We start from the raw sequence: 27,868 nt of genomic DNA, 5'->3' as shown, positions 1-27,868 counted from the left end.
GTCACAGCTGTTGCATTCACACCACAGTCACCCACAGCTTCTGAACACAACGTGCTCACGTGCTGGGCCAGCTCTGCTCTTTATTGGCTAGTCCCTCCAGCCTCCAGTCTCAGCAGCTCACACCTGGAGGGGTGTGTGTGCAGGGGGCACAGACAAGCTGCCCACAGGGTCATTGGGGAGAGGTGGCAGCCCCACTGGCTGGGTCCTTCCTGTCCCCTAGGCCTGGATCCTCGCCCCCCTCAGCCCAGCAGGGCCCCCTCTGGAGGCAGGAGGGGCAGCTGCTGTGCGGGCTGTGTTGTTGAAAGGTGGCCAGGTCCTGGCTGTGGCGGGGGCAGGCCTGGCTGTGGCCGCCAGGGCAGACACCTTCCCACCCTCAGGGCTTCCAGGGACAGGTGTCAACTCTGTGGAGTCCCCTGCCCAGCTGAGTAGAGAGACCCTTGCCTTCCCATTCATGGCCAGACAGCCTGCCTCAATTCAGAGGCCCCGGGGTCCCCTCACCCACCTGTTTAACCCCAGCTTGGCCACCACAGAACAGTAGAAACACACAATCACATTTCGGTAAAAACGACTCTGCTGCAGCCCAGCTGAGTGGGTGGGCAGCAGAGCTGTGGAGCAAGGGCTCCCCGCCTGCCTGGCTCCCGGGGCTTCATGGGGAGAGGTCCACGAGGGCCTGCCCCCAGAAAAATCTGGGAACCAGGTCACTGGAGAGCGGGGTACAAGCTCAGGGCTGCCCAGGGACGCAGCCACCTGTCCCTGTTCCCCTGCAAGAGGGTGGGTGGGCACCATGGTGCATGCGGTGTGGGGTCGGGGTCTGACATCGGCGTTTGGAAAGCAGGCCTTGAGGGGCCAGGGGCGTGCAGGGAGTGTAGCAAGGCGCCGGGTGGATGAGGCCCCGGTGCCCGTGGGGGTCCCAGCCACAACACCTCAAAGGCCTCGGGAGGCGGTAGCACTGGCTGGGTAAGGCACAGAGTTTTTGGTTTCCCAGGGCCTGGTCCTAGCCTGGCCCTGGAGGGGCCTCGCTCAGCAGCAGCACGTCCAGTGGCCCCTGCTGTGTGGGTCCACTCACTTGGCTTTGGGCCTGGGCCTGAGGCCTGCAGGGAGGGAGAGGAAAGGGTGTGGTTAGGAGTGGCCTGGCCAGGCTCCTGCTGTCCCCTCATCACCAGTGTCCGAGGTCCACTCTGACCTCAGGCCCCTTCTTTGGAGCAGCAAGGCTCACCCAGGAGGAAGGTGCTGGAAGACCCCCAGCAAGCTGGCTCTGGTCCAGCAGTCCAGACAAGGGCTGTTTCATCACCTCCGATGGGCGTGTGGGGCCCGTCACTCCCTCTCCCGCGGCTCACTCCGCTGTCGCCCCCCCCCCCACCAGTGCCCTCGGTCACCTCCCCTCAGGTGGATCCTCCTGCCTTGCCCTTCTCCAGCTCTGTCCTCAGGGCGCCGAGCCCCCACCCAAGGCTCCTGCCGCCCGCCTGCCCCCTGCACCCTCTGCGCTTCCTGGTCCCGGGGCCCTTGCTGGCTGTCCCCCCAGATGCCCTGTCCCCACAGCCACCCCAGAGCCGGGGATGTCCGGTTTGAGAGGACGACCGCTCGAAAGAGACAGGTCACGAAAACGAGTCAGGAGTCAGGCAGATGTGGACAGGCAGTCAGTCACAGCGGGGCTTCCGCCCCAGTCCCACTGTGGAGCCGGGAGGAGTGCTCAGGCAGGGCCAAGGGCGCCGGGGTGGGACGGAAGGGGAACGGGGTTGAGCTCAAGGAAGGACCCGAGGGGATGGAGGGGGCAGCTTGATGCCACTTGTCCCATGGCCACAGGACGTCACAGCGGAGGACGGGGGCAGATCACCTGCACTGGAGACGTCTGTGATTGAAAAAGAGGGCAGGAGGGAAGTTTGTGGAAGGAAATCACCATTTTGCAGCCGCTGTGCAAACTGGGAGCAGTCAGCACAGAGGGAAAAACGGTTCCTGTGCAGTGGGGGGCGGGGGTCCGGCGAAACCACCACTGGAACCACCCAGTCAGTGTCAGTGTCGCTGACCACAGGACAAGCAGGCCCCCACGTCCCTCTCACAACGCTCTGTGGAGGACTCCAGTCGTGGGTGTAGGATTCCTGCCCCAAGACAGCCTGGATGGTGTGCCTTCCACGATGTCAGTGTCACGCAAGACAAAAGGGGCTGCATGTGCGGCCCTGGGCACGACCTCGTTTCCAGAACACTGAAGCAACCGCTATGGGACACGTGGCCACCCCTGCCCGGCCGGGGCTGCGGGTGAAGACAGCATGGTGTCCCGCGTGGGGCAGAACAGCCCTGACCTTGGGAGACCCCAGGGACAAACCCAGGGAAGAAGCGCCCGGACGGCTGTAACTCAAATCAGGCCACGAAGGTGGGAGATGGCAATACAGCAGGTGTTAGCAATTTTCCTAGTTTTTGCAAGTTTTTGCCATTCTGGGGTGAACAGCAGGCGCTGCTCATTATGACCTTGCAAATTTCCTGTTGAATTAGTTTTTTCAAGTAAGAAGTTGGGGAGACAGGAAGGGTGGGATCCCTCCTCCTGCCCTTACCACTGGGGGGATGGGCCCGGCTGGGGGTGAGTGGCGGGGCACAGACCTGGCACTGGGCACTCTGACCTTTCACCAGTGGCCACACGTGGTTGCTGTCCCCAAACCCATGGACCACATGCCCCAAATGCTCCCCACACGCAGGGCGAGCAGCTGGGGCTGCAAGGACAAATCCTGGCCCCTGAGGGGTGTGCTGGTGAGGTTCTAAAGGCGAATGTTGGTGTTTCACATCAGAGCCACGCTCAGGAAACAGCCCAGACCCGGGGGTGAAGGCTGCACCCAGTGTGAGGGTACACCACGGCAAAACATGCCCCGGACCCTCTCCTGCCCTGGCCTCTTCCGGCACCAGCCAGACCTCACCTTGGTGCCCTCTGCCTTAGGCCCCGGGCCCATGGGCTGGAGGTGCGAGGGAGGCAGAGGGCCCCCACTCATGGGTCTGGTGACCGGGCAGGGGTTCCAGGTCCCTGCACTAGTCTGCCTTCACCAGCACAGGCTGGGATGCGGCAAGGATCTAGGCTGTCGGTCTGATTGCATCTGAGCCTCATCATAGACCCTGACCATCCTGCCTGCTCTCAAGGGACCAGAAGCGCTGCTCATCCAGCGGAAGTGCCTGCAGACCCACTCGCTGTCTCCAGGACCTGGCCTCCAGGGAAAGGAGGCCTGCGCACCCCCTGCAGGGGCTGGCAGCTGACTTGTCCCTGGCAGCGGCCCTTGGGATCTTCCTTGTCCCTCACTGCCTCCCTGGGGACACGTGTGGCTGGCACCAGCGCCAGAGGAGGGCTGGGGTGCCCTGTGGACAGATGCAAGGGAAGGGGGCGCCTTGGGGGCTGGGGTGAGCCAGACAGCTTGGGCACGCGGCCCCCGCCCTCAGAGGCCCTGGAACCCTGCTCCCCGAGGAGGCCCGGGTCAGCCCTGTCCACCCCAGCCGCTTGAGGCCGTCTGCCTGGCGGAAGCTCTGAGGCTGCCCGTTGCCACAGCAGAAAAGACAGCTGCTAAGCGAGGCGTGGCCCCCGCGCTTCCCGGGAGAGGAAGGAAGACGAGGGCCAGGAGCGTCCCACCACCAGCGGCTCAGGAGCGGGAGGGAAGCCAGGTTAGCGCCCAGGAGGGGCCGGGCACGGGGCCCGGCCTCGACGACACGGTTAGTGTGGAGCGCCGGGCTGCGGACCTACCTTACTGGATCACACACAGCCTTTTTGTTTTACTATCGTCAGAGTCAGGGGCAACCTCTGCTTTCAAATAAAAGAGACGCACTCAACAGCTTGTCACTCACGAACCCTGAACTCGGAGCTGGAGCTGGGGCCACAGGGACGCGGAGCCAAAACGCAGCCCCGCCCCAGGGGCTGTCTTGGCCTCCTGCTGGGGGCCGCGGGGGAGGGGGCAGTTAGTGGGTTAGAGGTGCAGCCACCTCGGCGGTGCCCCCCCCAAGCTGCCCTCCTGTGGGCCAAGCGCCACTGCCTCCCTCCTGCAGGACAGAGATGCCCTGGGAACCACCCACTCTCGGGGGCGGCGAGGAGGAGCGGGGGCGGGGCAGCCACAGTGGAGAGAAGCCCAAGCTGCGGATGGAGGCCTTCCTCGGGCGCTGCTGCCCCCGCCCTGCTGACTCGCTGGCCAGGAGCCCCGCGTGGGAGGACAAGGGGGACAGGAAGCCCCGGTTACCTTCCTGGCTCCTGCAGGGCCGCTTCTTCCTTCGCCTGCCTGTCCCCTTCGAGGTCCGGCCCTGGGCCCGGGGGAGGGTGCCAGACCCTGACGAGTCAGTCACTGCGTCCTCAGAGAAGGACCTGTCCAGGGACGTGTCCAGCGCAGAGTCGGGGGCTGTGTTCTCATCCTCGTCCTCGTCCCTGTCCCCGCCGGCGCCTGCGGCAGCGAGGCCAACACTGTGACTGCTGGGGGCTGTGTCCTCCAGGCCCTGGCCTGTGCTGTCAGCCTCTGCCTGGCGGGCACCCTGAGGGGCTGCGGGCTCCTCGCTGTCTTGGCTGGAACCCATAGCTCCGGGAGGCCTGTTGCTGGAGAAGCTGAGGGGCTTCAGGGCCTGGGCGTCTTCCAGCACCACTGGCCAGGCCCCTGCAGTGGGTGGGCGGCCTTGGGAGTCCTCCGTGGCCAGGAAGTCGCTGGCATCCATGTACCAGGAAGAACGCCTCTCCAGGGGCCCAGGACCACCCTTCTCTGACGGGTCTCCGGTGGGCTGGGGGCTGCTGGGGGCTGCATCTGCGAGGTCCCAGCCCTGGGGCTCCCTGGCTGCTACCGTGTCAAGACCAGGCTCAGAGGTGGGGAGACCGGGGCCTCTCATGGGATCACTGGTGGCTGCTGTGGATGGAACGCATGTCAGTGGAGAGCCTTGTGTCCACGGTCTGCTCAGAGTGGGGCAGCAGGGGACACTGGGCCCCAAGGTGATGACACATGACCCCAGCCCCTAGAGTTCCCAGGAGCAGCCTCCCCGGGAGTGGATGCCCCCCACCCCAGAGCCTCATGCTGGCCTCTTCCACCTCCTCAGAGCCCCTCTGAGCCCCAGGGCCGCGTGTCAACCAGCCAACTGGCCTAGCTCTCCTGCCTGCCGGGGGGCTGGATAGAAGGCTGTCACAACCGCTGGGGAGACCTCGATTGTAGCACAGACAAGGGAAGCATCGTGTGGGTGAGCTGCCCTAAACCTCAGGGCAGCAGGGGAGATGAACCAGATCTCCCATGAGGTCAGGGAGGGCTTCCTGGAGGAAGGGAGGTGCGGGCTGCAGGGCCAGCACAGGGCAGGGATGGCGGTAAGGGAACGTGATGGGGAGGCGGGTGAGGGCCTCACCAGGTGCCTTGCTCCTGGGGGGGCCTGCGGCAGCCGCCTTGCTGGGCCCCTCGGCGTCCCCTCGGCCGCGGGCTGTCTTCCGCAGCTGGAAGCCCTTCCGGATGTCAGCCAGCAGGGCGTCGATGACACACACCTCCTCCTGCTTCACATCTCCCTTCCTGACTGAGGAGCCGAGAGACCCTCAGAGACACGCTCACGGGATCCCCAGAGCCCACCTGGGGGCCCTCGGGAGAGCGCCGCCTTGGAGGAAGGGGTGGGTGGAGTTGCAAGACTTTCAGGGGGGAGGAGGGGCCAAAGCCCAGACTCGGCGGCCCCACCGTGGCCTGTCCCTGCCCCCGGCCCCAGCCCTGGCCTCACCAGGCTTCCCGTCCTCGCCCCGCCGCCTCCGGGCCTCCTCAGCCTTGGCTGCCTGCTCCTTCCGGTCCTTGTTCTCCTGCCGGGCAGACAGGGCCATGACCCCGGCCCCCCATCTCGTAGGAGCCTGGCAGGAGGGGGCAAGGCCGCCCGCCCCGCCCAGGCCAGTGGGGCTGCGGGACCAGCACGTGCTCCTCTGGCCCACCTTCAGAGCCCGGACGAAGAGGTCGCGGAAGGTCTTCATGGTGCTGCACGTGTCCTCCAGGGACAGCTGCTGGGCGTCCTCACACAGGTAGCCGGCCAGCTCCAGCCGCTTCTGCTCGATGGCCTGGAACACCTCCTCCAACTCCCGGGAGGCCGCGACGCTGGCCTGGGGGCACGGGGCAGGCGCAGGGCGGTGAGGGCCCGCGGAGAGCGCCGCCCACCGCCATCAGAGATGCGGGGCTGGAGCCCCAGGGAGGGGCCGGGGTGCTCAGAGCCGCGGGAGGACAGCCCCCGACACAGGCCCTGCAGGCGTAGACTCTGGGCAGGACCCTGGTCCGAGCACTTCGGCCCTGGGATCCAGGGAGATCCTGCACCTGTGGGAACTGCTGTGGGGCCAGGAAGAGGGGGCCGCCCTCCTGTGGGGGCCCCTTGCCGTGGCTGTCTCATCCCCCAGCCCACCTGCCCCAGCCCAGCTCACTCTGCTCCCAACACTGGAGGGGACCCTGCGCCCCAGCGCTTGCCTGCAGCCGCTGCATGTACTGCTCCTGCACTTCCGGGACAGACGAGGACACCTTCCGTTCCATCTCCAGAAGCTTCTTCAGGTTGGTGCTGGACTCTGAGCGGATGATCTCAAGGTTGATCCTGAAAGGCCCCAGAGGGCCGGTGGGGTCAGGTGGCAGCAGACATTCAGCCTTGCTGGGACAGTGCCGCCCCAGACCACACACCCAAAGGCTCACAGAAGGACATCAGAGCTTTGGGATGGGCTGAGCGGCATGAGGGGGACATGCCCACCATAGAAGGTGCAAGGGCTGTCGTGTTAGGACAGTGACCCCAATGGCTCAGTCTGTCCTCCTCGCCCGAGCCCTGCAAGGTTCAGCAGCCCCAGGACCTTCTATGGCGGCGTGGAGCCAGGCAGGGCTGTGCTGCGAATGTGGACCCTGGAGTCAGATGGCTGGGGCTGCCCGCCCAGAGCCGCCTGCAGGGCTATGTGATCCCATGGACGTGGCCCTGGCTTCCCTGGGCCTCAGTCTTCCTGCCTGCACAACGGGGGTGGCATGGCTCTGCTCATGAAGGTTAATCTTGTAAAGAGGCTGTGTGAGACCAGCTCCTGGTGGGACTGTGGCTGGGTCCCACCCTGTCCCTTGAGGCCACAGTTGCCCTCTGTCCCTCATGGGGACAGGGCATGCTGGACATGAGGTCCTGTCCCAAAGCGAAAATGACTGTCTATCAGGCAGCAGTTCCTGGGGGCCCAGGGTTGGGCTGCAGCCATAGGACCCAGCCTAGCCCAGCCACCGCACTGGCTGGGACCAGGGCTCAGGGCGAGCCGTGGGCTGGGCAGGTGGGTGGGTGGGGCAGGAGGCGCCTACCCTGCTGCCTGGGCGGGCGGCTCCAGGTCCTGGGGCAGCTGCAGGAGGTCGGGGTGGCTTTCTTCCACTTCCTGCAACACGATGTGTCCCTGAGACCCACTAAGGCGACATGCTGCTCCGGGGAATGCCCACGCCCACCCTGCAACCCGCAACCCTCAGCAGCTGAGGTCCACACCCCCTGGAAATCCCTCTGGACCTCTGCTCTCTTCCCTTGGGCCTGGCTGTGGTTCTGTGATGGTTTCACCTTTCTTGGGGTCAGAGGGACAGAGACCACTCAGAGCAGGAGGAGGCTGTAGGGAGGGCAGTGGTTCGCAGGGGAGCTGGAATAGGGCTCCCAGGAGGGACTGTGGGCAGGGCGGCGTGGGCGTGGGCACCCTCCCGCAGGCCCTGGGGTCCCTGGCCCGCGGGGCACCTCCAACACATGGTGCAGCAGCGTCACACGGCTCTGCTGGGACTTGGTCTCTGTGAGCTTCAGCAGCGTGCTGATCTTGAAGCCATCTGCGTCACCAGTGTGGCTGCCCTGTGGGGGTGGGGAGTGAGTCTATGGCGGGCTGGGTGGCCGGAGAGCGCGGGTGGGCAGGTGCGGCCCACTTACGTAGTTGAGGAAGTTCCCGATTTTCAGGATCAGCTGGCAGAAGATGGGCAGCCGGTGGCTGGTGAGCAGGCCTGCGGGAGGGGGTCATGTCACTGCCTCCCGCAGGCCTCCCTACCTCCACCCCGGGCTCGGCCCAGGGCGGGACAGGGCCGCGGGGCAGGAGGCAGAGGGCAGGGCAGCAGAGCCCTGAACACAAGCACACTTGGGGGCTCTAGAAGCAGGCTGCCCTGACATCAGTGTCCTCTGAACCTCACAACCCGGGGACAGATGACCCCGACCCCGTTCTATGGGTGAGAAGGCTGACGGGAACCTTCTGGAACCTAAGGCCGCCCTGGCTCTTGGCTCTGTGGCCAGGACAACAGGGGACAACCCTGCATGTGTCCTCAGCAGGAATGAGCTGCATCCCGGTGGTCAGGCTGATCTGTGTCCCTGCCCTGTGTGTGCGGCAACTCCCTCCCTCGGGCAGGGAAAGCGGTGTGTGCACGCGTGTGCGCGTGTGTGCACGTCTGCGTGCTCAGAAATGAGTGCGCATGCTCTGTGTGGGCCTCAGAACTGGATGATGCTGCACAGTGAGGCGGGGGAAGCGGGCACACAGAGGCGCTCCCAGTGGCTGTCGGGAGCCCTCGAGCTCCCCAGCTTTGGGCCCCACTCACTCTTGCAGGCGGCCAGCAGCAGCTGGGCCTTGGGCCGCACCAAGTCCAGCACGACGGCCGTGCCCTCACACAGCAGCATGCACTCGACCCGGAGCTGGTAGCTGGGACGGCAAGGCAGAAGCTCAGGGGCCAGCCTCCCCGCAGAGCCCTGGCCCAGCAGGGTCTGCTCTGCGCAGAGCTGAGGGGCCCGCAGCCCGGCCCTGTGCAGCATGCACGTTCCCGGGCCCGGCGCCGGACGGGGCCCGGCAGGACGGTGCTGGGGCCCAGGAAGGACGTTTCCAGCGAGCGCTCAGGGGTCGAGGACGAGGACAGGCGCCCCTCCCTCCTAGGATAGGCGGAGACTTCCGGGGTCATACAGGAAGGCCCACGCAGGCCTGCAGGAGGCCATGAGCCCCTTCCTCTGGAAGGGCCCGCCACTGGGGGGCTCGCACCAGTGACATCTGGACCACCCCTCATGGAACCCTGAGGAGGGGCCTGGGCCCAGCTTCCGCCCTTGCTTCTCCCTGCCCTTCCCCCTGGGGGACTGCGAGCTCACCAGGGGATGCCCAGCAGGAGGAGGTAGAACTGGTCGGCACTGGCTAATTTGGCCCGATCCTCGGTGAAGGAGCGCAGGTTTTCAATCTGCGGGGAGGAGGCCCACACTTGGGGTTCCAGCTTCTGGCCCCCACCCAGTGCCTGCTCACTTCCGGGGCACAGCTCTGGGTGGAGCTGGGAGCCCTCCCATGCCCCCCAGCAGGGCTGGCCTGTCTCTCGTCCCCACTCACCTCATTCTTCTCGGGAAGGAGTTTGAGGAGCTGCCTGAGGACCTCCACGTCAAACTTGGTGGTGTCTCCAGCCCGGATCATAGTGGTGACCTCCTCGTTGGAGCTGGAGGAGTGAAAGGATGAGGGGTGGTGGAGGCAGGATCCTGCCAGCCTGGGATGGCCCTTGGCCCATGACACCTCTACTGGCCGCACCAGGGTTTCCTCCCACACCTGAGGCTGCAGGAGCCAGGGCTGCTGGGGCACAGAGAAGGCGGGCTACCTGCCTGGGGTCACACAGTAATAAGGCTAGGGTCTGAATAATGCACTCTTCGTCTCCCAGAGCACCTCGGCCTCCCCTTTCCAGGGTGCTGGCTGCTTGGGACACAGGAGGAATGGCTGAGCAGCACCCAGTGAGCTCCCAGGCAGGGCCCAAGGCCCTGCATCCACAGCAGGGAAGGACTTGGGGCTGGGAGGCAGGGCCAGGTCCTCATCCTCACCCTGGCTTGGCCATCACCTGTCTGTGGCTTTGGGGAATCCCAGCCACTCCCTGGGTCTCATTTTCCCTAGGAAGTCTGGGCTGGTGGTCTCCAGGGCCCCTAGTGGGGGTTGTCTGTGACTGTTACCCCACGTCTTCAGCCCCGGGGACGGTATGTGCACTTCCTAGGGGCGGCCTGAAGATGGCACTGCCGAGCCCAAGACGAAGCCTGGGGCAGAGGCTGGGAGTCCGACGGGGCTTGGTGGGAGGGGCTGGCCCAGGGACACCGGCTGCTCACCATTTAAACTGCTTCAGGAAGATGTTGAGGTTCAGGCTTTTCTTGGGGTCCAGAAAAGTGATCTGGAAAACACCACGGGCACCTGAGTACCTGGAGGGCGGGCATGAAGCGCCTGGTCTTGAGCCCGGGGCCCCATCCCTACCTCCCGGGGCTCCTTCCTGGCCGGGGCCGCTGCCTGCTCCTTGGGCTTGGCCGTGGGGAAGGAGAAGAGCCGCTCGATGCTGGAGAAGTCGGGCTCTACCACCTCGGCGTCCGGGCTGCTCAGCGATGCCCACATGGAGCTGCGCTCTGCGGGGGAGGGCTGCCAGTCAGCTCACGCCTGCCCCAGGGGTCTGAGAGTCACAGGGCCCCAGCCTCGGAGGCCTGGCAGGGATGCCCTGCCTGGGGCCCAGCCCAGGACAAGCATACAGCCGGCACTTAATAAGTGCCTGGCGAAAAAAAAGCCCTCTAGCTGCTGTCACACCGTGCACGTACAGGGCACAGGTGCCCACGACCAGGTCGGCCTCGGCCTTGGCCTTCTCTGAGTGTCGGCACCCCCCACCAGGGCACCCAGCACCCAGGGGCCTGGGCAGTGCAGGGTCTGCGGCATCAGAGACTCACACCGGGCTGCAGGGGAGTGGGTGGGAGAAGAGGGTCCTTAGAGATGACCCTGACTCATTCCTGCCCTCCTGCCCCCAGACCACACAGCAGCCGAGCCTAGAGCAGGAGCCCAGGCAGGAGCACACACGCGCTGCAGGCACCACTGCCGCTCTCCTGAGCAGGGCCCAGCCCCCTGCAGCAGCGGGAAGCCACCCGGGGCCCGGGGCCTCACCTCGGGCCACACTGGAAGGCAGCTTCTGCCAGTTGAGCTTCTTCATGCGCACAGTGGGCGGGTTCACCCGCCTGTGGCTGGGGACCCTGGCAGAGCCCAGACTGTGGTCTACCTGAGCCACAATAATCTCCTCCATGCCAGGGGCCCCAGAGGTGCTGGGCAGGGGTGGGGGCGGGGGTGGGCACCCCATGCCTGGGAGTGGAGGTGGGGGGGGTATGGCCTCACTAGAGCCAGGCAATGGGGGGGGTGGGGGTGGGGAGAACGCAGCCTCCCGGCCCAGCAGGGGTAGTGGAGGCGGCGGTGGGGGAGGTGGGGGTGGGGGGGCAGGAGGAGGGGAGCCGGCAGTGGAACCAGGGAGGTGGGGCGCAGGTGAGAGTGGGGCGGGCTCCTGCTGCTCTGGGGCTGTCGGCTGCGGGGCCATCATGTCGCTCTCGCTCTGGTCGCCGGCAACAGGCAGGCTGACGGGGGCCGCCACCGGCTGCAGGCCCTCCACACCTGCCTTCGGTGCACCCGTGTTTTGGGGGGAGCTGTCCCTGCGACTCTGGCCCAGGTCAACCTGGATGCTCTTGTGGGCCTTGTCCAGGGAACGTGGACGGGGCCGCACCTTGAGGGACAGGAGCCGCTCGACCATCTCCTCCAGGGTGCACTCCTGGGCTGGGGTGGGGACATCTGAGGTCAGGGTAGAGGGCAGCAAGAAAGGTGTGGTCCCCTCCCTCCCGCAGGAGGCAGTTAGGGGCCAAGGATGGCAGCCTTCCCCCACAGAGAACCCAGTGTCTGCCCACCAGGCTGGGGTCAGGGAGGGGGATGTGGGCTGGGGCTGTGGGCAGGGCGCCCCTCCCTTGTCCACTCACTGTCACTGGCCAGAAGCACTGCCCGGTTCACCAGGTTCTCCAGGGCCTCCCAGAGCAGCTGGCTGGAGCGGAGGGTGGGCTCTAGGTGCAGGAGGCCCTGCAGCACGGACAGCAGGTGTGCGGACGCCGGGGAGCAGCTCACCTGGGCGGGGCAGGCGAGGAGGGCGGGTCATGGCCATCCCCTCCCCAGATGGGCCTGTAACCCCCGGCCTCCCTGGGAGCGTCCCCTGTCACCACTTGACACCCCGTGGGGGCCCTGGTGATGAGCCTGGGTCAGGGGTCCCCGGTGGCTGCACTGGCGACCTGGGGCCAGGTCACCGTATGGGGGCTGCCTGTGCATTGAAGCCAGGAGCACCCCTACCAAAGGTCTCCAGATGTTTCCAGATGTCCCTGGGGACACTGGTCCCCAGCTGGGAGCTGCTGGGTTCAGTGATGGACAGGCCTGACCTGGACCAGAACTCATCCTCCTGGCTTCTCACGAGTCCTGAAGTTCCCTGGGGCCCAGGACAGTGCAGCCACCTCTGGGCAGGCCTGGCCTCTGGAACCCTGTCCTCCTGGGGCCTGTGGCCCCTGCTCTGCCCCCGGGTAGGCCCAGACTGTGCCTCTTTCCAGCCCCCACCGCTTGCTCTCTGCCCCAGGATGTAGCTCCGGACGTGACCCAGGCCCCAGGCCCCAGGCCCCAGGGCAGGGCGGGCGGCCGTTGCTGGGCCCTGAGACCCCTGGAGGGGTCCCAGCCTGGCCCACCTTGTGGAAGAGGGCAGCAAAGACCTCCTGGTGGCTGTTGATGTCTGTGCCTCCGAAGACTCGCAGCAGCTCCTCCTCATCCTCGGCCTTGGCCTCCCTGAAGGTCTCGAGCTGGATCAGTAGGTCCCCATCCTCCAGGTCTCTGAGCGGAAGGGACCCGGCAGGTTGAGCTGTCTGTTCCCACCAGCCTCCCCTCCCTGGATGCACACGCAGACCACCCTGAGAGCCCAGGGCCGCCACAGCCAGGGGGCTGTGGTCTGTCCAGGCTGGGCTCCCTGGCCAGGGGTGGCGACCTTCCATATTCAAGCCGGGGTTCCTGCCCATCTACCCACAGGTCAGCTGGCAGCTCCACACACCCCTCAGGGAGGGACGAAGAGGACATGCTGCAGGTGGCCCTGCATGGACGGCAGGCCCTCAGTGCTGGGAGGGCAGCACTGAGGGGGTCCACCGGGCCCCTGTGTGGAGGGCCAGGCATCTGGCCCGACCGTGGGAGCCTGAGCATTCACTGAGCCCAGGACTTGCCCATCATCTCAGCCTGGCCAGGGCGCTGCGCCCTCAGTGGCAGGGCGGCCCCTCAGCACCCAGCAGACCTTTGCCTGAGGCCAGCTCAGGACCCGTCACACCAGCTTGGGTTGTCCTCCTGGGGCCCCCTCCCGGACCTGCCCCAAGACGACCTCCTCGGGGTGGGGGCCTCACCCTGGAGAGTGGTCCTGATGGGTTCCTGGCTCCCCGTGTACATTTGGATTTCAGGCAAACAAGGAAACATACTTAGCGTAAGTATGCCTCAGCCAACATCTAGAATACACTTCCGCTAACAAAGTGACCAGCTGCCTGTCAACGGTCTGGCGCAACCGAGAGTCCTGTCCTGTATCTGGTGACCCTAGCTTCTAAGGGCGGCCACCAAGCCCTGGGACAGGGAAACTGCAGAATGGCCCGTCCAGCAGTGCCAGGGATGGCAGGCTGGGTCCTCACAGGGACCAAGCCCCAGGAGGCGTAGGCCTGCTGGGGCTACTCGCTGAAGCTCCACCCTGCCCATCTGGAGGCGGTGCTTGGGCCCGGGAAAGGTGGGCCTGGCTTTGGGGAGCGGCGAGCGGGGACTCACCGCAGCCGCGTCAGGACGTCCAGCAGCTGCAGCCCTGCGAAGGAACAGGTGGCACTGGAGGGCCTGGGAGGCTGCCCGCCCCCCGGGGTCACTTGCCCCTTGCGATGCCTTTGCCTCCGCCCTTGCCCTGGGCTCACTCCCACCACCCAAAGCACCCAGCCTGTGAGGCGGGAGGGGAACCCATTCCCACAGGACGTGGGGGGGACACGAGGCTCTGGACGAAGACTGCACTGGATACACAGCTGTGTCCCTTCATTGGCCACTGCCACAACCAGCAGGGCTGGAACTGGGTATCAGACAGCCTGCCTCCCTCCACTGCTGGGCAGACTTGTACCCAGAGCCCTCGAGGGCTGACGTCCAGGGGTCTCAAGGCCCTGGGTCCACTGAAGGGAGCCGGTGGGGGCAGGAGGCTTGCCAAGCCCAGGACAGAGCCTTCCTCTGGGGCCCTGGAGTGGGGGACGCGGGGCATCTCCCCGGGAAGGGGCAGAGGTCCGGGCAGGGTTACCGATGAACTCGCTGCGCAGCTGGGTGCGGGCCCGGACGTCCTCAGGGCCCAGGATGACGGCGTTGATGACGCTGAGCAGGGTGACCACGTAGGGCACGTTGTCACTGTCTGAGAGCTCGCTCATGATGACGCTGAAGCGGTACTGCTGGCTGCACACCGTCTGCGGGGCAGGCAGGGGTCAGTGTGCCCCCAGGCCCCCCCAGGCCCCAGCCCCCACTGCTCACCTTGTAATGGTCCAGGGCATCCAGGGTCAGGGTGTGGCCCTCGGGCGAGTAGATGCACAGGGCGGCCAGCAGCTCAAACACCTGCTTCTTGACCATTACGTTGGACGTGTCCAGAGCTATCAAGGGCCAGAGGAGTCTCAGCGGCGCCCACCGGCCCCAGGCTGGGGCTCCCCCTCCTCCCAGGCCTGCCCGTCCCCGGCCTGTGCCCGCCTCCCGGCCTGGACTCCTACGTTTGAGTTGGGAAGCGCCCAGCTGGCAGAGGCTGGAGGCCTCCCATCCACATCAGGTGCCGACCTCTCCAGATGTGCTGACCTGCCTCTGGGACCACAGGGAGGGGCTGGAGACACCTGCAGCCCCAGTTACCCGGGATCTACTCTGGCTGGCCCTCAGTTCTGAGAGGGGTCCCTGCTGGCTCTGGGCCCCAGGCCCATGCTGGCACACCTCCCAGGGCTGAGCCTGTGTTCTCTCCAAACTTAGCACTGACTGGTGCCTCTGTGTCCCCATGTACCCCTGCCTCCCACCTCATTCCTGGAGCTGAGAAAGTTTTGGGGGTGTCTTTTGGCTGGCCCTGCTGAGACTAAGTCACAAAGGACTCCACAGACAGAAACAGCTGGGCCTGGGCGGGGTGTAACAGGAATGAGGTGGGAGGCTCACCCACAGGTGCTGCCCCCCCGTCACCTCCCCCCAACCCCGGAGCCCGAGGTATCAGTGGGAGCAGCACAGCCTGGTGGGCAAGGGGCACACTGTGACCACTGTCCCCCAAGGGCTACCTAGGGCCTCTCCCAAGGGCTGAGGACTGAGTCTGGGTGCAAGGTGGGGAGACTTCCTAGAAGAGGTGTCAGCCAACTGGAACTTCACAGCTGAGCAAGCCTTTGCAGGTACATGAAGGCACAGCAGTCTGAGCAGGAGGGGAAGCCAGAGGGCTGCAGCTCGGGATGAAGTCCCCAGGTGGCCAGAGCAGGGACGGGGGTGGGTGGGTGGGGTGGGGGGGTGGAGGTGGATCATGACTCCATCAGCAGGGGCCGGCCAGACTAGAAAGGCTGAGACCCAGCTAACCCCGAGGAGCTTGGAGCCAGGTGAGTAAAAGCGAGGCCAAAAAGCGAGGCCACTTGGGTTTTTGACCTAGTGCCTCCAGTTGCCACAGTGTGGACGGGGGCCTGGAGGCCAGAGATCGGGGAGGGGGCAGGGCCTGAACTAGCACAGGGCTGGATGGAAAAGCAGGGCAAAATCACAGAACAGAGGGGTCAACTAAAGGCAGCTAGCAGGAGGATCATGGAGGTCTCCAACTTGGGGAGACGGGAAATCGGTGCTTCCTGCAGGAAGCCCTCCCTGCTTGTGGGCCAAGCTCTCTCCTGTGCCTCAGCCCTCACACTGCCTTGCATGGCCCGGAGCCTCACACTGGGTGGCTCAGGCCCGTCCGTGCAGCCCACCCCCACGGGCCACGGCTCACCCTGGGAGAGCTGGCGCACGTAGGCCTGGTTGCTGAGGATGTACCGGATGCCCTCCTGTGAGTTCATGACGGCACGCACGCAGCTGATGCAGGTGAGCTGCAGCAGGGCGTCGGCGATGCGAGCCACACCGCGGCCCGACAGGCGCGCCAGGGCCTCAAGCAGCAGGTCCAGGCCACTCTGCTCCAGGAACTGCACCATCCAGCCGCCGTCACTGCTCTCCAGGCGCTTGCGCAGGCCCGAGTAGTTGACCACAGAGGGCATCTGCAGGAGCCGGATGCACAGCTCGGGGTCGGCATTCTCCAGGTTGGCCTCTGTGGGGTCCGAGTCCTGCGGCCCCAGCCTCTCCTTCAGCGCCGCCCACTTGCGCTGGGCGCCCTCCTTCACCGACATCTTGCCGAACTGCAGGGCCAGAGGGAGACGGGGTATCAGCCTGGAGCCCAGCCCCAGGCCTCAACGGGTTCCATGGGCTCAGCCCGGGCAGGTGAGTGGAGGAAGCGTCCTCTGTGCCGAAACTCCACCTGCCAATCAGGGACTCCCTGTGCTTCCTGCTGACACCCGACCTGCAGGGGACACACTGTGCTGCTTACCCCTCGCCCCACCAGGGCAGCCACTGCCCACAGGCACCTCCTGTGCCAGGTGCTTCTGACACCCATCCCTGTCTCAATCGTCATAGCAACCGAGGAGGCAGCAGCACCATCCTCGCTGGGGGCACTAGGACCCCGAGGAGGCTGCACCAGCAGGAACACCACTAACCCAGCTGTGATCACGAAGCAAAAACAGTGCCTCTGGGGCTCCCTTACCTGGCCCCAGGGTGCTTCCCTTGCCCAGTGGACAGGATTAGATTGGGTCAGTAGGGTGGGCGGGGACAATGCCAGACCCTGGGCACTTCCAGGCTGCCCACAGCGTAAGGAATGTGCCTGGGGAGGGGGGCTGACTCTACGGTCATGTTCAACACCCACTGGATTCTGGGCAAGATCAGGGCGCTGTGGAGAGCGGGCCTGCCAGGGCCCAGGTTTTATGGCTTCAGTTTGTCCATCTGTATGCAACGGAGGGCCAGCGTCCCCCCTAGGCCCACTGGCTCTTGGAGATTTACCTGGATTCAGCTGCAACCAGTGTGATCGCAGCCCAGAGGACACCCCGCAGAGGCTAGGGGGTGGCCTGGCCCGGACGTACCCCAACACGCGTCTCTCCGACAACAGAATAGCACGGCAGGCCTCCGTGTCATCACCACACCCACCAAGCCCTCTCCCTGGGGCCCCGAGCCATGACGCTGTCCTTAACCACAGCCCCTGGGACTGGCCCCAAGGGTCAGGGGCAGCCCAGGCTCTTCTACGACCATGTATGGCTCGGGTCTTATATTTAGCGTGTGAGAACGGCAGCAGGAGGCCGGGGGGCAAGGCACAGCGATACCACTGCGCCTCATGCCCAGGGGCTGGTGCCGGCACTGCCTACCCTGGCCCGTGGCCTCCCACCCCCGCGCAGGCAGGCATGTACACCCGACTTAACAGGAGGGGAAATGGAGGAGGCACCCGGGAAGGTCAGGTCACACGCCCAAGGCCCCACAGATGGAAACGGCAGAGCAGAGGCTGGACTTCGGAAGGTGGCCAGGAGCCCGTGAGGGGCTGGGTGTCCAGCACAGCGTTGCTCTAAGGGCTGCCGAGTTAGAAGGGAGACCCCAGGGGCCACCTGAGGTCACACGGGAGACAGGCTGAGTGGAGCCAAGGGATCCCCAGCATTTGCTGTTGTCGCCTCTAGCGGTCCCATTCCCTGTCTGCCCAGGGGCAGTCTTGGGTGTCTGCCCTCGAGGTTCTGGAGCCCAGCCCAAGCCTGCCAGGGGCAGAGAGCAGCCCCTCTTGTGAGCAGTGGGTCTGAGCCAGGAGTTCAGCATCACCCCCCTCCCCCGGCAGGCCCTCACCCTCCCAACTGTCCAGCTGCCCCGAGGGACCCACGGGGTCCTCCCGGGAGGCAGCCTGGCTGCGGCGGGAGACGGCTGAGCCGGGCACACCGGCCCTTGCCTGCAGACCTGGCCGAGACGCTTGCTCCGTCCGACCCTGTTTCCTCACCTGCACCAGCCTCAGGCTGCTGGAAGCACCCTGCGAGGCAGGCGACGGGATGTCGCGGTGGGCATCAGCCATCCCCTGTGGGCCCCTGCGGCCTGGGTCCTGGGCTGGGCCTGGCTGGGTGGGAAACTTGGAGCCCTCCCCATGACTCTGAGGCTTAACCCACCCTCCCAGGCCCACCGCCTCGGACCCCCACGCACTCACCCAGATGCGCAGGACCTTCCTGCCGCCTCTGCCCACCCATTCTGGGCCCTGCCTCGGGCTGCCCCTCACACTCTCCTGGCTTCTCATCACTGCTGACGACTGAAATGCCCAGCTGCCAGCCGTGGCCCTGGTCCCTCCCAGGCAGCCTCTCGGTGGCGGGGGAGAGGGTCACTCCCACCAGCACCATGAACAGCACAGCAGACGGACCTCCACACACACTGCCACCCGGCTGAGGTGCTGCTGCTGAAGCAGGACCCAGAACGGACCCTCCCTTCCCCGCCTCCACTGGCCCGAGTCCCTGCCTCCTTGGCACAGGCTGAGTGGACAGAGCACAAACCCTCCCAGGCCAGGCCTCTGGCCTCCCAAGTGTCCTCTCCAGCCAAGAGCCCCAGGGACCCCTGGTTGCAGAAAAACAACTCAGAGACAGCCAGTGTCACCAGAGCCACCCCTCCTGGAACTTCCCAGTCCCCCTGTACATCTCCTGTTCCTGGGGCCATGGGCTCACTCCCCTGAAAGACCCCACATATGGGGGCCCCCTGGTCTGTGGGGTGGGAGCACAGCAGGGGACCGGCCACCTGTCCAGTGTGCCTCCTGTGCGCCGTCCCTGTGTCCTACAGCTCAGCCGCACGAGCTGGCCCCGCCTCACAGTCACCGTGTGCGCAGGGCCTCCGGTGAGGAGAGGGGGCCTGGCTAGGGGCCTGGCAGCTGAGGTGGGGGCAGCTCTTCTCCCTCTGTGATGCCCCCCAGGCTGCCCACCCTCATCCAGAGCCCCAGTGGCCAGGCCTTTGGCCGAGGATGTCTTCCTAGAAATGTTCCAACGCTCTTCAGGATGAAGGCTGGATATGTAAACGGACAATGGCCAGACCATATATAAACACAGAACCCTGACCCGCAGCCGCAGCCGCAGCCGCCAGCCCGGGAGCCCAACCCATCATCCACAGGAACCAGCCCAGGAAGCCGCCTGCTCCCCACACGGCCAACCTGCAGGAAGTGAGACCTCTATCTCCAGCGACAGCCCAGGAAGCCAAACAACCTGTAACGGCCCCGCCGTGGCCAGCAGGGGTGTGACCAATAACCGACAGTGTCCATCATTTTGTCCCTGCGTCCGACTTAGGACCATGCTGAGAAAGCCAGACATGCCCCTAGCCATCACTGCGGCGCCCGAGTCTCGTGGGGGTCCGGCTTCCCCAGCCCACCGCCCCCATCAGGCACCCCTAAGCTCCCCTTTCTATGAAGCTTTCCATACACAGAAAATACCTTGACATATCAACTGCATACCACATACCATGCATGCAGACGTGGATGTGTATGTAACGTTCTAAGGTCTCAGTAACAACGTGCATGCGCGCGATAGAACCGCAGGACAACCCCACTTGGTGTCAGCCTGGAGTCCCCGCCGAGCCAGGTGGTGGTGCCAACCCCCTGGCTGCAGCAGCTCCGAACAAACCAGCAGCCTTCGCCTGTTCCCGCCTGGGTGGCAGTTGAGCACTTCTGCAAGGAGCACAGGACGGACTCGTCTACTGCTCTCAGGCACCCGTGTGGAGACAGCACCCGGGACCCTGCATGGGAGGCAGCGTGCTGGAAGGCGGGAGCCTCCTTCCTGGGCCTCCTGGGCTGTGTGACCAGGCAAGTTACTCTGCCCCCTCTGTTCTCCATCTGTAGTGACAGCATGTGTCTCAAGAGGGGCAGCAGGGTTCCCTGTGCAGGAACTGGACCCCGAGGGCACTGCATGAGCACGTTAAGACTCACGTGGCTATTGTAATACCCGTCCTAGGAAGCCTGGCTCTCTGCCCTCCGGCCCTGCTCAACCCGGCCCAGCCCAAGGCCCGCAGCCCGGCCTGGAGAGCTAGACGGGGCGAGGCCACAGGGACCTTCCCTGGGCTAGGTCTCACCAGGTCTCCCCCTGTCCATCCTGCCCTGGGCGGGGCCTCCCGTGGGCCATAGCCTCCTGCAGGCGGGGCCACAAGCTCAGGAATGCGTTCCCTGTTCCCAGAGCTCCCCCAGATGAAGGGCGTGGCCAGCCTGCCCTGGGCGGGGCCCCCATGGGGCGGGGCCTACGCAGGGATTTGGAATTGCTGAGCTTTACTGCAGCCAGCAGCGGACTTTACAAAAGCAGACCCTTCTGGGGCACCCAGGGCCCAAGAACCTGCTGCTCAGGCCAGACCTGTCCATCGGGCTACTGCAGGGTCGGATGCTTCAGCGCCCTCCAAACAGTCCGCCCCCGCCCCCCTCTTTCCCCTGCACCAGAAGAACCATAGAGGCAGGAGCCTCCTGCAGAGGGAGACCCGGGGCCCTGATATTGGTGAGACGTTGCCTGTTTTCGGCCATTAACATGCAGTTTCCATGGGGCCGGGGTCATGCCTTACCCTTCGTTCTGGGAGGTAGGGTCTCCCTCAGAGCCTTCCTTGTGTCAGCCCACCGACCTAGGCATCCTGCTCGTGGGCACTCACCCAGCCCACACGGAGGCCGCCTCCTTGGACATCTGTCTGGCTTTCCTCCTGTGCCTGGGACCAGCCTGGCACGGTGATGCCCGCACCTCCACCTGGGCGCCCACATGCCTGGGCAGCTGTGTGATTCATGGGAAGCCACCGCCCCTGCCTGGCAGTAGACAAACTGTGTGTGTGTGTCACGGACAGGGTCAAAGGGGTCCCCCAGACCTCAGAGACCAGCTGTGCATATGGAGAAACTGAGCCAGAGGGGGGAAGCCTGTCCAGGCAGGCACCGAACACCAAGCTGTGTCCTGGGCACAGGCTGCTGGGAGGCCCTGCACGGGTCCATCCATCGGGCTTCAAGCTGCATGGCAGGGTGGGGAAGCCCAGATTCGGGACCAAAGCTTAGCGCCTTGTGGAGCTGGGTAATGGCTTCCGTTCCTGGATCCCTGCAAGGGCAGGCGGAGGGGCTCTAGGGATGGGGCGGGGGCCAGGCCTAAGGAAGGCACTTGAGATAGGGGGCCAGTTGCCCGAGGCTGGGGAGGCAGCTTCAGGGTGGCTCTGCCAGCATCGGTACACGGGCTGGGGTGCTTCTGGGCCCAGAGCCAGCGAGGGCGGGGGCAGGGTGCACAGAGCAAGCTTGTCTTCCCCCGGGGTGGGCGGCAGAATGGCAGGAGCGGGGTTCCGGAACTCGGAGGCAGGGGCTGCCACACTGTATTTTTAGCTCCTACAAGAACCCAAATTTTTCCACTGCTTGGCAACCCTTGGATTACATTCCTGGCAGCTCCCTGGAGCTCAGGGGCAGCCCAGGCCCTGCCACGTGGGAGGGGGAGCTGATGCTGTCCTGCTGTGAGCCCCCTATTGCTTTACGAATCTCCTTTTGAGCCGCCAGCATGTGTGTCATCTTCCCGACGAGGCCACAAGCCCTCAGGGGACCTTGACTGACCTGTGTGGGTCACCTGCTGTGGGCTCATCCCAGGCAGGGGTCCTGCACACAGTGGGCCTTAGGGAAGGAACAACTGAGTGTCCACCCATCGCCCGCCTGTCCGCCTGACGCCAGAAGCAGAGTGCACAGGACCTTGGGTGGGCAGTGTCCTCAGTGCTCCCTGGCCCGTCTTGTATCCAAGGAGCTCCACCTGCAGTCTCCAGGATGGGGTGCAAGGTCCCTGACTCCCAAGCCCTGCATGTGAGGAGGTGGGCTGGCTGCCACGGAGTCCAGCAGGAGGACAGAAAGGGCCCGCTGGGATGCTAGGCGCGCCGTGTGGGATTTCAACCACATGAAGTGTGACATGTCACGCAGGACACTCACTGGACCTTAAAAGAAGCTGCATCTAGCGCAAACGTGGTCCTTCTCACAGTTAGAGCGAGCGAAATGGCAGAAGGGGACCAGAAGCATCTCACAGAGGGAGCTGGCCTCAGAGCAGGCTCGCCCTCAGCTCCGGTCATGGGGGGGTCTCCTCCAGGCCGGGGTCCCGAGCTGGTCAGCACTGAGAGCTGGGGGACACCAGTGGTCAGGGGAGCCAGGCCAGGGCTCAGTCCACTCTGCCCCAGAATCTGGGGACAGGTCAGAGTGATGACAGACATGGCATTACCTGGCCCGCTGGCACCCTCCCTGGACCCAACCTTCCTGGCTTAGGAGTAGAAGCCTGTGGAAGCCACAGAGAGGTCGGCCCTGGTGCAGGGGTCGGGGGGGTGGGAGGACTGATTCGGAGCAGGCTGGCGGTGCTGCCCCTGCCCTGGGCTCACTGGAAAGAGGGTCTGCGCAGTGCAGCCCTGAGCCAGGCACTGTGTGTGTCTGGGTTTTGGGAATGGGCTGGGGGAGACCTGGGACTGGCTGACTCCAGTGCGGGGAGAGGGCAGGAAGGGCGGAGGCACGCCCAGAAGGAAGCTGGACTTCCACTTCCACCTGCACTCTCAGGGACCGATCTGTCTTCGCCTCCCACTGTCATCCTATACCTGGGCCTCGGACTCCCGGCTGCACGAAGAGCAAGGCTAATGGTGAGCTCCCGGAGGGACTGGCCACCTCTGACACTGTCAGGGTTCTGGTCTGGATCTTGGGGGGCCGACGCCGGAGGGGACCGCCTGCCTCTCCCAGCAGAGGGAGCGGCACATGGGCTGAAGACAACAGTGGCCACCGCCACCTTCCGTGGCTGAGTCGGTTATGACAACGAACACTAGAGGGGAGTGATGTGTACAGACCTGTGGTGGGGGGGAGGCAAGGTAAGGAACCTGTGGCCCCGCAGGTGGCAAGGTGGTGTTAGGCCACCGTTTCTACCCGGAGGAGTCCACTGGGCTGCGTGCAGGCCTCTAGCCCGCCACCAGAGTCCCCTCTGCCTGGGTTCTCTCCACGGAGACCAGATGAAGCTCTGAGATGCCTCCTCCCAGAGGCCCCAAGTCCCTCCCCTGCCCCTGTGCTGTCCTCAGGAAAGGCCTCTCCCAGAGGGGAGGACCCCTGGTGTCCAGGGAAGGGAAGGGGTAGGCCGGGCTTCAGGCCCTGATCGCCCTGGCTTGTTCAGGGTATTGGGATGGGACGTGAAGGCTGCCCACTGCCGGCCCCCCTCCCCCTTGTCCCAGATCCAGGCTGCCTGCCCAGAGTAGGGAGGACAAAGCTGCAGATTGAAGCTGGGGGAGGGGCCCCAGCCACACAACCCGGCACTGCCAGGGGCTGCAGCCAGGTCCCAGGGCAGGGTTCCAGTGGGGACCAGGCTCTGCCGCTGACCGGCCATGTCCCTTGGACAACCCACAGGATGTCCTGGGCCCTGGTTCCTGTCCTCACGCTGGGATGAGCAGTCAGCAACCCCCCCATCCCGCCCCTTGGTCTACCAACAGACTGACAAGATGCTGCCTGTAAAGCAGGCCCCTGATTGTTGGAAAGTGCAGCATCCAACCGTCCAGTAGTCCGCTCCCCCCGACATCTCCTTGGCCATGCGGCCGGGCTGCTGGGCCCGACACCGAGCTGGGAGGGAGCATGCTCCTCCCCAGTCCCTGCTCAGCATCCCTGGGCCACCTGCTGGCGCCAGGAGCCCAGCCCTACCAGGCAAGTGAGGCCTAGAGCATCGGGGACAAGATGCTGGGTGCTGTTCCGGCCAGGTATGGAGAGGCCAGGTCCACGCTGGGCTGGGCTTTCTCATCCGCACGACGGCCAGAAGTTCTCCCAGAACCTCGGGTTGGCTGAGCCAGTACCACCTGCACAGGTGCCCGGCCAGTCTGGCCAGCAAGGCCCCTCCCAGGCTGCCCCCTCCTGCTGTCAAAGGTGACCCCCAGGTCCCGCCTCTGGGTCTTTGTCTTGGGTGCTCCTCCCATCACCGGCCACCTCCCACAGGCAGCCCCTCCCTGCGCTGCCTCCCGCTTGAGGGCCTGGCTCAACCCTAGGGGAATAGCCTGGAAGGACCAGGCGGGGGCCATGGGTGTCCCCAAGGAGGGCAGCATCCAACCTGGGCACTCGGGGCTGCTGTTCTGCCAGTCACGTCTGTGCAGGTGGGGCGGCCGAGCCAGGCGGGGGGCGGCGGGGGAAGGGGGAGCACCCCCTCCCCACCCTGGGGCCGGGTGAAGAGCAGATGTCTGCTTCCTGGCTGCTGTGCGCAGGCGGCAGTGCCAAGCTGTACTTGGAGCAGAAACGGGGACACGGGCATGGGGACATGGTGGTGGGCGAGGCAGGCTGCACACTGAGGCCACATCCCAGGGCCCCAGAGCACCCAGGACCAGGCAGGACAGAGACTGAGGCCCTCTCACATGGCGGGGCAGGGTCCAGGCTGGCATCTACCAGCAGCTGGCAAGGATCCCAGGTCGAGCTGAGGCATGCAGAAACCCCTGCCCCACCAGCTGGGCCAGCTGGACTGTGTGTGTGCGGAGGGGAGGGGACCAGCACTGCTGGGGCATGCAGAGGGGCTGGCGCTGGCCTCTGCCCACAGTGGTGGAGCGGGTGCTCGAAGGCCAGGAGGGGAAACCACCACCCCACGCTGTGTGTGCAGGCGGAGGGGGACGTCTGGCCCTCTCCTCCTCCCTGACCCACGTGCCTGGATCAACCATAGGGTTAGCCTCTGAGGTCAGGCCTCAGCGGCACCATCTGCAAAGTGGGAAAAGCAGAGCTGGCCTCCACCTCCCCAAGCCTGCTTCCGGCCGGACTCCCACCCACGGAGGGCTTCGCTCCATGGCCCGGGTCAGCCCGGCCTCCCAGCTGCGCGAGCAGTGCACACCTTCCCTGTGGGGCTGGCCCAGGCACAGCCTCGCGGGAGTGGATGGTCCTGCGGTCTGCCCTCCCACCCTCCCTGTCCCTCCTTTTCCACTGGGGCCCAGCTTACAGGAGGCAGGTGCTGGAGGCACTCAGGTGCAGCTGGGAAATTTGTAGGGGCGGGAGGGGCAGGCAGAACAGGAGGGCAGCCTTGGCCCTTGCCCTGGGCCATTCTGTCCTCGACAGCTCTGGGAGAGGGGCCTTTCCATCAGTTACCCACCCGCAACGGCCCCCTCTGCCAGGAAGACCCACTGCCTCAATGGATCAGCAGCTCCGGGGCGCAGCTGCCTGTCTGCACAGCCTGCTCTGTTCTGGGCTCACACCGGTGGGCGCCCGAGGTGGGCCCGCACCGTCCCACCTGTGCTGGATGTGGGGGGGTGCTGCTGGGCGGGACCTGGTTCTCTGAACGCCCAGAGTGACGGTGCCCACGGGCGTCTGCTCCTGTGGGAACTACGTGGTGACTGGGAGAGGGGGGTGCTCACCTGGAGCCGGCCAGTTCTCCCCCGACCCTGGGGAAGCGCTGTCTGCCCAGCGTGGTGTACACCACACCGGCCCACCGCAGCAGTGGGGGGCACGAAAGCCAGCCCACACAGTAGGAGCTTTATAAACGCAGGCACCAATTCTGCAGCCAATCACCCCGTGTCTGTTTCCTCTTCCACGGAACAGAGATTATGGGGCACCACCCTCACAGAGGGCAGGAGGCTCAGAGACGATGGCAGGCTAGTCCATTCACTCCTCTCCGTTTATTCAGCCCACAGGCTTTCAGACTGCAGGGGAGCTTTGCCTCTGAGCACCCCCAAAAGCCAGGGGCTTGAGCTCACCTCACAGGGCCAGGGCCAGAACCAGGCCAGCTGTGCCCAGGGCCCAGTTATCATCCATCCGCGCCGCGCCTTCACAAACCAGCTAACTTTCCCAACCCGGAAAACAACTGCACTTTAATGAAAGGCGAACGGAGTCTATTTAAGGTAGGACTCCCAGGTCCGCAGGCGAGGTGTGTGCACGCAGCTCCGACATCCTGTCAACACCTCCACAAAGTGGGGGACCCACACTTGATGGTTAACTCTTTGCTGGGAAGGAGCGAACCCTCGACAGACAGGCAGCCCCACCTGGTCACCTCGCTTCACTCCCCCTGCAGCACCCCCGCTGCCTGCCTGCTCACCCTGCTGACCTGTCACTCCCAGAGCTGGGAGTCCTGGGGAAGGGCTGGCAGGGGAGAGGCCCACTGCTGCACCAACCTGGCTCTTTCAGCAGAAAGTTGATGCTGACCTGTGAGAGGTGGAAGCAGTGTGAGGTCTCAGACACCAGACCTGAACCCAAATGTTGACAGGTACTACACTAGGGCTGCTCCGCGCACAGCCTGAAGGCCTGCTGCCCTGAATGGCACCGTGACAGGGTTGGGGGCCTTCCCTCTGGGTCCCTGATGGAGCCACTGTCCCCACCCTGCAGAGAGCAGATGGGGAAACTGAGGCCCAGAGAAGGCAAGTGTCCCGGCAAGATCCCACTGCCCAGAGGGAGAAGAGGGCGGGGCTGGTGGGGAGAGGACTTCCCAACTCCAGCTCCTGCATGGGTGTGCCTGACCTCTGGCCTCGTTCCTGGTTCCTGGCTGGGGCACTGTCATGGCCATCTTAGACACTCACTCCTGGTGAATTTGGCTGGGATAGGGCACTATTGCTGTGGTCGCAACTCAGACTGGCCACCATGGGTCCCACAGCCTCAGGAGGCCAGGCAGAGGGTCTACCCAGCTGGGGCGACTTCCCTCCTGGGGTTATGGTTACTCCCCGAGTTCCTCCGCAGGAAAGCAGTCCAGGGGTGAGACCACAGGGCCAGCCTATCAGCCCCACCCGGGGAAAGCGAGAGCAGTGATGGGGGCTCGCTCCCCCAAGGCCTGCCTGTGGGTGTGCCAGGACCCTGCGTGCGCCCACCTGCATTCACGCAGCTACAGACCGAGCAGCCCCGTCGCAGTGCCTTGGGTGCCACCAGGGCGGCGGACCCAAAGTTGAAGTTTATTTTCCCAACTGTGGCTGATTCATGCTCAGGATGTGGGAGCCACGAGGAGGGGAAATTCTGCCGGCACCGGGCAGGGCGGAGGCCCGGCCGACACTCGGCCCACCGCCTGCGGGCAGTGCGCGCTCGGGCAGAGTCTCCGCGCCGGGGCGGCAGTCCGGGGTGGGGCGCGAGCCGGCGGGGCCGCGGCGCCAGGGGGATCCCCGCCCAGGTGCCGGGATCCCGCAGCCCTGCGTCGCTAGGCTGCTCGCCGCCACCCGGGGCGCACACGCCGCTGCCCCAACCCCAATCCCCAGCCCCACGCATCGCCATCACCCGGACTCAGTTTCCCTGCGGCTCCTGCTAGGCCCAGAGGGCGCGGACTTACCGGGAGGAGAAGGCGGCTGAGGGCGGGGGTGCAGCCAGCTCTCTATCCGGGTTGGGTAAGGGCTGCCGACAGCCAGCCCACCGCAGGGTTCCGCAAGGCTCGGGCTCGGGCTGTCCCCGGCGCGCGGGAGGAAGAGGAGGCGCCGCCCGGCGCCGCCCAGCCCCGCCCGCCGGCGGCCACGTGGGGAGCGGGCGCGGGCCGGGGCGGAGTCGGCGGGGTGAGGGGAGGGGTCCCTCTGGGAGGCCCCGCCCCGTCCTGGCAAGCCCGCGGAGAGACTAAGGCAAGGCACCCCGGGCCTATAAATACCCGGGCCTCCTCTCCTGGGGGTCGATCCCTTCCCGGCTCTGCTGGTTTCGCTCCTGGTGGGCGGGGGTGGCACTGGGGGTGGGACGCAAGGAGTTGAGGGGAGGGAACCGGGGAAACATCTGGAAGTGGTCTCCCCAACTCAGACCTCGCTGTCCGCCCCCTCCCTGGTCTCCACTGCTCCGCCTTCCCCCTCGAAACCTCCTCCAGGTCCACCCCCCACTGGCAGCGCGCCATCTAACCGGCTCACTCACTGAGGCTGCCTGTCAAAAGTCCGGCTTCCCAGGCCTCCTTCATCGGCCGTCTGCGCCCTGCTTGGGAACCCTCCTTGGGCTAGCTGACGCCACGTGCCCAGAACTGAGGTTCCCTCCTGGGAGATTGCTCTTCCTGGGCTTCTGGGATGGACAGCGTCCCCATCAGCCTGGCCAGCTCGTGGGGCCTCCTTCCAGCAGCACTCCCTGAAGGGGTCTGGGCGGTCTCTGGGCAGCTGACTCCGCTGGGCGGTGCAGGCAGCAGGCCTGAGGAAGCTGCCCCTGACAGCAGCAGCCGCCGCCAGTGCCGC

The 27,868-nt window shown here is 65.5% G+C and overlaps 1 protein-coding gene across 4 annotated transcripts; it reads right to left on the bottom strand.

Moving 5' to 3' along the window:
- Positions 1 to 60: 60 nt before the first annotated feature.
- Positions 61 to 27,868, bottom strand: INF2 (inverted formin 2). Of its 4 annotated transcripts, XM_072963841.1 has the most exons (24): positions 27,561 to 27,868; positions 27,004 to 27,381; positions 15,708 to 16,107; positions 14,258 to 14,373; positions 14,034 to 14,193; positions 13,529 to 13,562; positions 12,427 to 12,568; positions 11,683 to 11,824; positions 10,832 to 11,485; positions 10,163 to 10,308; positions 10,021 to 10,082; positions 9,269 to 9,371; positions 9,040 to 9,125; positions 8,505 to 8,605; positions 7,852 to 7,922; positions 7,669 to 7,776; positions 7,257 to 7,327; positions 6,411 to 6,531; positions 5,891 to 6,055; positions 5,689 to 5,764; positions 5,332 to 5,493; positions 4,200 to 4,847; positions 3,713 to 3,769; positions 61 to 1,091 (listed from the first exon to the last, which is right to left on the bottom strand). In XM_072963841.1, exons 3-23 carry the CDS (start codon positions 16,096 to 16,098, stop codon positions 3,714 to 3,716), a joined length of 3,615 nt encoding a protein of 1,204 aa, XP_072819942.1. In that variant the 5' UTR covers positions 16,099 to 16,107; positions 27,004 to 27,381; positions 27,561 to 27,868; the 3' UTR covers positions 61 to 1,091; position 3,713. The 4 variants fall into 4 exon arrangements, with proteins under 4 accessions (XP_072819942.1, XP_072819943.1, XP_072819941.1 ...); XM_072963842.1 differs by lacking the exon at positions 27,004 to 27,381; XM_072963840.1 differs by lacking the exons at positions 27,004 to 27,381; positions 27,561 to 27,868 and adding an exon at positions 19,258 to 19,430.

Source organism: Vicugna pacos, chromosome 6, assembly GCF_048564905.1.
Source record: "Vicugna pacos chromosome 6, VicPac4, whole genome shotgun sequence".
In the NCBI taxonomy this organism is placed as follows: Eukaryota; Metazoa; Chordata; class Mammalia; order Artiodactyla; family Camelidae; genus Vicugna; species Vicugna pacos.
The sequence above is the reverse complement of the archived record's forward strand: the minus strand, read 5'-3'. Positions and strand labels throughout refer to the sequence as shown.

Excerpts from the sequence above, each read along its gene's own strand:
- INF2 (XM_072963840.1), bottom strand. Across the intron at positions 11,486-11,682 it reads AGTGCTTCTGGCCAGTGACA|CCCAGGAGTGCACCCTGGAG; the intron begins GTGAGTGGACAA and ends TCCCCACCCCAG. Across the intron at positions 6,056-6,410 it reads AGTACATGCAGCGGCTGCAG|GCCAGCGTCGCGGCCTCCCG; the intron begins GCAAGCGCTGGG and ends CCGTGCCCCCAG.